Genomic DNA, 8,934 nt, shown 5'->3' with positions numbered 1-8,934 from the left:
AGTAACTGAGCTAGTTAACAACATCTACTACCAAAAAACATATATTAAGGAAATTAACAGAAGAATCTTCTTTAGCCAGTTAATATTTGCAATTTTAATGTGACCAGTTCCTCACCCGAATGCACTCCTGTATGATTTATTAGTAATATAATTTGTAATATTTTAGGTTTGAAAAAGTTGTTTGTTTCTTGTTCCTTTCGCTGGACTAGTAGGCTTTGTAACCTTGCTGCTCATCAAGCAGCTAGGATGTATATATCTTTTGCTTTCATCATCACAGCGTGCCTGAAATTCTCTTAGAGCTTCATACGGCAGATGACTGTCTTTGTTAGTCTTTTCCTCTTTCAATAAAAATGGAATTTTATTTAAAAAAAAAAGAAGATTCTTTCACTTGATTTCAAAATTTTCTTATAGGAGACTAACATACGGTGAGCTCTAAGACAAAGCAAATCTCGCCAACTCCACCCAACAAAATATTTATTCCCTATTAATTTACTAAACATGTTGATAAAAGTATGAATTTTTTATTCCTCCTTTAATTAAAAATAATAATTAATTCAATGTAAAAAAAAAAAAAAAATCAAAGTTATCCAAAAAAGCAATTGAACTAATTAAAACTTCACTTTTGGTATAAAAAAAATTAGCATATATAATACCTATTAGGATAAGTTTAAATTGTTAGAATATATTTAGATTGCTCGATTCTCATTAACTAGGTTTGATTTGCATGTTGGCAATCAAGTTTAGCAAAATTCATACCAAAACCAAAACATTTAAAATCAATGTTTAATAGAGAAAAACATAACAAAAAAGGAAATTTTAATTTTCATAAGGTTTTGGTTTAGGAAAATTTCAAGAGATTTTTTTGTTTCTACATAAGAAAGTTGTAAAATAAATTCAATACATCATGGGCTAGTGCAGTCTGAATCATATAAAAGGAAAAATGCTAAGATGAAAAGCAAAAAGTAAAACATTTTAATTTTCAACCAAACTCTTCCAAACGCACACTTATTTGATTGCATTGCACTGCATCACGTACGTAAGCACCTTATAAAGGGCTTCGTAATAACTAAAGATCATTTGTAACCTCAAACCCAATGCTACTGTACAACCTCACGTAGTTGTTTCTAGTGGAAATGGATGGAACTTGAACCCCAGCAGAGGCCAACGCATTCTCACAAATATTGGCACCGTCGGCAGCGACTTTAGCATCATAGTTGGCAGTCAAAGCATCCACGTCTAATTCTCCAAGTGCACTTCGGAATGATCCAACCACTGCGCCGTACCAAAAAGAGCATTGTTTAATGGGTTCAGTGTGGTTTTTGTTGAGCAGATCATCAATGTAAGCTTTGCTTTTGGTTGAATTGGCTACAGCCATTTGAAGAGCAATTTTTGCAAGATCTTTCAATTCGGATGTCGTTGCAGTTCGAGAATCAGATTCCAAAGCATTTATGCAGTGGCCATTGTTTATAGTTTTTTTGCAAACACTTTCAACTAATTTATTAGTTGATGCATTTGTTGGTAATGGAGAATGGAAAAACAAGAAGAGCAAGGAAAAGGTTAAAGCTACAAGAAGATGATGGCCTTGGAAATCCATGTAGTATTAGTAGTAGTAGTAATAGTTTACAAAGGGCTTTATATATAATGAAAGAAATAAACTGAATGCTTTTGGAAAGCTATATTACGTTCGATTATAAAAGGCCTCACGCCATCCACGCACTTGACAACTGTATTAATATCATAAGTATCACATATTAATTGGAACGTTTCCTGGATCTGTTGTTGCCTAGATGGATAGAGATGGAGTATTTCTTTTCTTGTTGTTTTAATGAGATTGGTGCATTAGTGTTGGTATGATCGCACCCTTTTATTTTCTTGTTATTTGTTAAATAAGGTTGGCATGGTTTAGTTTCTCAACCTAAAAAAATAAAAAATAAAAGTTTCAATGGGCTCACTTTTCTTGTCTTTTTCTTTTTTGGATAGGATATGCCTATTTTTCTTGTCTTGCACTACACATACTTATTTGTATAGCAAAAATATTTGTATTATAATCATGTCTTGCAGTGCGGGCGGAACAAAAGGGGAACCGCCCCCCTTAACCTCCCAAATAAACTCCTTAAATATAGGCATTAAATATTCCCTAAAAAATTAGTTTGTCCCCTTCTAAATAGATGGTTAAATAAAGAGAGGTGCTATGTCCACAACATTTTTACAATATTTTTACAACAAATCATAGGTGGTTAGTTGTTATTGGTTCAAATTTGAACCTAACACTAAGATTACTTTTTTGCCCCAACAATAACAACCAGTAACATCCTGCCACTTAGGATTTGTTGTAAAAATGTTGTGGACATATCATTTCTCTTAAATAAAATCAATTATTGTTTCCAAAAAAAGAAAAGAAAAGAAAAGATCCGCATGTCACCTTCCTAATAGATGGTTAGATAAAATCGAATATTGATTCAAAAAAAGAAAAGAAAAGATCCGTATGGTAAGAAAAAAAAAAAGATTAAGTATTTTTTTTTTTTGAGAGAGAGAAAAAAAGAAGAAGATAAGTATGGTATATTGTTTTTAAAAAAAAAAATCAAACAAACATATAGATTAATCATAAATGAAGGAATCACGGAAATGTTTTTGAATAAAAAAAAATTAAGTAGAATATATGTGGTTTTTTTTTTAATAAAAAAAATCAACCAAACAAATACATATATGTGACACATTAAGTAAAATCATATGTTGATGCTTATTGCAACTTTTTGGCTGTATTCAATTGCATTTTCCTTGAAGGTTGATAATTTTGTTGCATGTGTTGGAATTTTACAGGAATAAGAAGTTGGAATTGTGTATGTGACAGGTTTTTTATAGTAGCGTTTCTATAATTTATAGCAGCGTTTGTTGCTGCATCTGAATGTGTACAGATTTAAAAAAAAAAAAAAAAAAAGTCTATAGCCGCGTTTTTAAAACGTGGCTATAGAAAAATTCAAAAAACGCTACAGGGCTTATAGCCGTGTTTTCAAAACGCGGCCATAGTAATGGGCTGGAGCCACGTTTTTAGAAACGTGGCTACAGCACATACTGTAGCCACAGTTTCAGAACCGCGGCCATAGCCACGTTCTATGGCCGCGTTTTTAAGAAGTCTATGGCCGCGGTTTAAACGCGGCTAATTAAGCTTCAGTGCAAGTTACCAAATGCCCTATAGCCACGTTAAAAACGCGGCCATAGAACGTGGCTATGACCGCGGTTCTGAAACCGTGGCTACAGTAGGTCCCGCAGCCACGTTTCTAAAAGCGTGGCCATTGGTCTGCCTATAGCCACGGCTACAAAAAAACGTGGCCATAGGCCTATAGTTACGCATTTTAGGCCACGGTTAAAAATGTGGCCTAAAAAAACGCGGCTATAGACCAAATGGTCCTATAGCCACGTTTTAAAAACGCGGCTATGGGACCTTTTTTTTGTAGTGATAAATGAGGAAATCAAGGCATTGTTTCTGGATAAAAAATTAACAGACTCAAGCAAGTTTTGGTCTTTGAAAACAATTGAAATTCAATCTTCTTATATCATGACATATTTTTAATTTGAATCAAATTTATCTTTCCCCTAAAAAAAAAAAATCAAATTATCTTTCTTATTTGCACTATAATAGTATAACTCAAACTCAAAGTAGCTAACCCAAAGTCTTATCTCCTCCATTAAACTTTTCTCTCCGACTCTTTGTGGTCTTGGAAAGTAAAAGATACCAACTTAGGTTTCCTCACATAAGATCTCAAACCTTTGGAATTAGCTCTGCTAATCTAAGCAGGGGATTTCTTTCTTTTTTCTTTTCTTTTCTTTCCCTTTTCTCATTCTTTCAACTGTTATAGGTTGGTTGCTGTTTTCTCTTATTAGATTTATAAGATCTGTATTTACAATGGATATGGCGCTGGAGGAGCTATGAAAAAAATTCCATCTCTCAGAGGAAGAAAAAGGTGTGTTGGCGGTCAGTTCCTAGAAGGTGGCCTCATCGAAGGAACGTGCTCAGTTTAGTATTTTGTTCAAGCTACAATCTACTAAGGAATTTACTAAGGAAGCGTTCAAATCAACCACTCAAAAACTTTGGTATGGTTCACAGGGAGTCACTATTAAAGAGGTTGGAAAAAATCTTTTTCTGGCTATCTTTGTTAATAGGGAAGGCATGATGGATGTTCTTGACAGAAGCCCTTGGTCATTCAATAGGAAGCTTATCTTACTATAGCATTTCAATGGAAATATCAGTCCAAGTAGTGTCTCATTTTAATACTCTCCCTGATGAGAATCAACAAGCATTCAAGGATTCATTGCATGTTCCAATTGGGCCTATTACAAGAGCAAGATCCAAGAAGATCAAAGAATCACTTAATGGGCTGATTCAAGAGATTTGGAATGATTATAACGCAGGACATTCCAAGCTTGGCTCAAAGGAAGATGAAAGTGTAATAAATTTAATTCAAGCTATTTATGGTTGATCTAGCTTAATTTGAAGTGATTTATGGCGTGGATTAATGTCTGATTGACTTTCCAGCTCTATATCAGTTAATGGAGATTTTTTTCTATTCTGAAGCTGTTATTTCAGACCAAATCTACCTGAATTTATGGCTTTTATTATTTAGAGCGTTTTTTTAGGTACTTTCCTTGTTTTTAGGTGCATTTAATGTTTTTTAGGTCAAATTTGATTCCTGATATGGTAAGATATCAATTAGGAGTTATTTTAGAATATATTTTCTTGTTTGTCAAATTTTATGGAGCCCTTAAATAGACCTTGAAGTCTGTAAACGTTTTTCATAGATTATTGAATAAAAATCAGAAAAGGTGAGGTTTTGCTCTTCTTTTGGTTCTTCAAGAACTGTGAACTTATTAGGGATTCTTTCTTGTGGCGTTCAAACTTTATACCTTCGGTTCATGATTCTTTATAATCATTGGGTCAATGTCAACTTATACCTTTGGTTCACGTTTCGATTATAAACGTTGGGTCAGGGTTTCTATCATAAATCTGAATTTTAGATTTCCTGGGTAAATATTCCAATATTTTTGTTGGGTCTCAAAGCGTGTCGATTGAGGTTTGCATCACTCATTTTTGGATTGGGTTTTCAACATCCCAATCAAAAGTATGAATACTACTGTTGGTAACCGTATGGCAAAGGAGATTGGAGTTCCGTTGATGATAGACGCTCCAAAAAATGGCCTTGCTTGGGGTCCTTTTCTTAGGATTCAGGTAGATGTAGACATCACAAATCCTTTTATGAGGGGAAAAATGATTCGCATTGAAGAGATGGAGGATGTTTGGGTATTTTTTAAGTATGAGAGGCTGCCTATGTTTGAATTTGGTCCTTGGTTGCGAGCTGTAGCCCCAAAAACCAACATAAAAAAGGAAATTCCAGTCCACACAGATATAGTGATGTTGAAACAAAAGATACATTCCTTTTTGACGAGGAAGATGATGCAGTTGGGGGTTGATAAACTTCGTTAGCAACCACTGAAAATGCCATTCGTCGATGAGTTCACCAGAAAGATGATTAAAGGACACCCGGCCACGGTAGGAAACTCCAAGGAACACAGAAAATCAAATCGTCAGGATTCAATTCAAATTTCAAATTCAAAATGGGATAATGGTGAGCCCGAACTTACAACACCAAATACCATTATTCCCTCGATGACTCAAGTTTTGAATTCACAAGAAGATTGGCTAGTTGTTAACCCAATGGAATCCAAAGATTTTGGGTGGCAGATACCAAATAAACTTGTTCCATGTTTTGAGGGATGCACTACAACACAACTCTTCCAGTTCCTGAAAAGATGGATAGTTGCAAGTGTTTGCATAGTAATCAACAACTGATGTGGGCAATGGATAAGATAGTGGATGATTCAAATTTAAATGAGGAAAGTTCAAATGGGGATAGGAGCTAGATTCTCAGCCCAATGAAGGTGAGGATTTCTCGAACCAGAAAAAAAAAACCCTCTCTTCGGTCGTGGAAACGCATCCTTAGGAGTTCTAATAACCAAGCTGCAATTGAAGTATCACCTAAACTTCCATGCTTATCAAAGCATACGTCTTTGGAGCATAGTTCTCTGGATTCACATGCTCACAAGAAACAACAACTAAGCAAGGAAAGTCTGAATATATTGCACACTACAGGTGGAGGTACTCCACCACTACCCCCACCATGAAGATTTTAAGCCTCAATTGCTAAGGGCTTGGGATCCCAGAGGCAGTTCAAGAGCTTCGTTGTTTGGCGAATGAAGAAGGTCCCAAAATTATTTTTTTATCTGAAACACGTCTTAACATGGATGGTTTTCACAACTTAAAGAGGAAATTAGAGGTGATGGATGGTTTTGCAGTCCCAAGGATTGGTTTGAGTGGTGGTTTGGCTCTTTTGTGGTGAGATGTCGTGGATGTAGATATTCAAAACATCTTTATCATACCATATTATTGCTCTGATAAAACAGGAAGGTGTTGTTTGGCGCCTTACAGGTTTTTATAGACATCCAGAAACTTCAAGAAGAGGGGAATTTTGGGATTTATTGAGGTAACTTCATGCTTCTTTTTCATTCCCCTGGCTGCTACTAGGCGATTTTAAAGAAATATTACATCCTAGCAAATATTGGGGTAGTGGCAGTCGGCCATACAACCAGAATGCTGAATTCACAAGGGCAGTAGATGATTGTTTCTAGATGGATTTGGGTTTTAGGGGGCCAAAATTCACGTGGTGTAACAGACGGTTTGAAGGGAATTTAGTATATGCAAGACTGGATCGCGGGCTGCATAATCAAGAGTGGCTTTAGCTTTTTCCATAGTCAAGCCTATCTCATATCCCGTTTGGGTTCTTAGATCACATGGCACTAATGGTGAAAGTTCAAGCTATTCCTAAAATAAAACTTGCCAAAAAATACAAGTTTTTTCACTTTGAAGCATTCTAGATGTGAGATCCTAATTGTGAAGATATCATTAAATGGGATTATTTTTCTGGGGCACTTCTATGTTCAAGATAACTCAAAAAATTAAAGCTGTCAGAATGGCCTTGTTGCAATGGGGTGGTGGGAATGCCAGAAGTCTTATAAAGTCTATTGAAGCAAAAAGATACTTATTGGCCAATCTTGAAATGGAATGCCAACTAGAACCTTCCAACCAACAACTTTCTCAGAGATGAAATTCTACTAGAGCTGAACTTAATGAACTCATTGCACAAGGAAATACTTACTGGCATCAATAGGCAAAAGTTTCTTGGCTTTAGGAGGGTGACAGAAACTCAAAGTTTTTTCATGCAGTGGCCTCTCAGAGAAGACGACGTAGTGAGATCACTAAACTAAAGCATTTTTCTGGGAACTTCTTTTCTAACCAAATAGATTTTGACAGGATTGCAGTTGATTTCTTTCAAGGGATGTTTACAAGTGTCCCCACAGGATCCTATCCTCAAGTTATCCATCATGTTCATGAAGTGGTCACCTCAGAAATGAATAATATATTGTTAGAAGAATTTACTCAAGAGGAGGAGAAGAAGGCTCTGTTTCAGATGAATCCAACAAAAGCTCTTGGTCCTGACGGTATGAATCCTTTATTTTAAAAAAAATATTGGCATATTGTTGGTATTGATGTTTGTAACGCTGTTATTGATTGCATAAATTCTGGGAAATTCTTGAAAAGTATTAACTTCTCATGTATTACCCTGGTCTCAAAAAAGAAAAACTTGGAACTCGTATCTCATTTTCACCCCATCAGTTTATGCAATGTCGTTTTGAAGCTTGTCTCAAAAGTCTTGGGTAATAGACTGAAAAGAATTTTGGGAAGAATTATCTCTGACTGTCAAAGCACGTTTGTAGCTAAGAGAGTGATTATAGACAATATCCTTATTTCTTTTGAGATCCTGCATTACATGACGTCAAAACGCCAAGGAAACACAGCACACATGGCTCTCAGGTTGGATATAAGAAAACTTACGATAAGGCGGAATGGGATTACTTGAAAGGCCTTATGTTAAAAATGGGCTTTCATCACCGATGGGTTGATCTGATTATGGCGGGGATATCATCTACCTCATATTCTATTTTGGTAAATGGGGTTCCCTTGGGATTTATCAAACCTTATAGAGGCATAAGGCAGGGAGACCCTTTCTCTCCCCCATCTATTTTTATTATGTTCTGAAGGTTTTTTTGCTCTTCTCAGAAACGTAGTTCAACAAAGACTTCTACATGGAGTAAGTATTTCTTGGAATGAAACTTAGATTACAAATCTTCTATTTGCAGATGATAGTTTTTATTTTTGCAAAGCGTCCCCATTTAAGTGTCAAATAATCAAGGAGATCCTTTGTCGATTAGAGATGGGATCAGAATGTTACTCAATGCTACATCTACAGAACCCTTTGAAAAATATCTTGGTTTGCCCCCCAATCATTGGTAGAGGTAATAAACAAGTGTTTACTGATATCAAACTTCGTATCCAATCCAAACTTAGTGGGTGGAAAACTCAGTTATTAACTCAGGTAAGGAGAGAAATCCTAATCAAGTCCGTAGCCCAAGCGATACATGTATATGCCATGAATTGTTTCTTATTACCAGCATCGTTTTGTGATGAAGTTAATTCTATGATGGGGCAATTCTGGTGGGGACAGAAAATTGAAGAGAAGAAAATGCATTGGTTGAGTTGGAAGCATATGTGTTTAGCAAAGAAGGATGGAGGCCTCGGATTTTGTGATTTAAAGAGTTTCAATATAACTTTACTTGCCAAACAGGGATGGAGGTTACTGCATTGTCAGGATTTGCTTCTTTACAAAGTCTATAAAGCTAAATACTTTCAACATACATCTTTTCTAGAAGCTGCAGTTCCGAATCACTCTTCTTTTGCATGGAGAAGAATAACTCATGGGAGGGATCTGATCATTCAAGGTAGCAGATGGAGGGTAGGCAATGGTTCTTTGATCAATATATGGA

General features: G+C 35.7%; 1 protein-coding gene across 1 annotated transcript; it reads right to left on the bottom strand.

Moving 5' to 3' along the window:
- Window positions 1-1,066: 1,066 nt before the first annotated feature.
- On the bottom strand, window positions 1,067-1,594 carry LOC142625970 (pectinesterase inhibitor-like). Its single transcript, XM_075799731.1, has one exon. The coding sequence runs from the start codon at window positions 1,592-1,594 to the stop codon at window positions 1,067-1,069; it is 528 nt and encodes a 175-aa protein (XP_075655846.1).
- Between the last annotated feature and the right edge of the window lie 7,340 nt (window positions 1,595-8,934).

The sequence above is a fragment of the Castanea sativa genome, chromosome 1 (genome assembly GCF_040712315.1).
Source record: "Castanea sativa cultivar Marrone di Chiusa Pesio chromosome 1, ASM4071231v1".
NCBI lineage: Eukaryota > Viridiplantae > Streptophyta > Magnoliopsida > Fagales > Fagaceae > Castanea > Castanea sativa.
The sequence above is the reverse complement of the archived record's forward strand: the minus strand, read 5'-3'. Positions and strand labels throughout refer to the sequence as shown.

Coding starts and splice junctions, on each gene's coding strand:
- LOC142625970 (XM_075799731.1), bottom strand. CDS start 1,594: ATGGATTTCCAAGGCCATCATCTTCTTGTAGCTTTAACCTTTTCCTTG.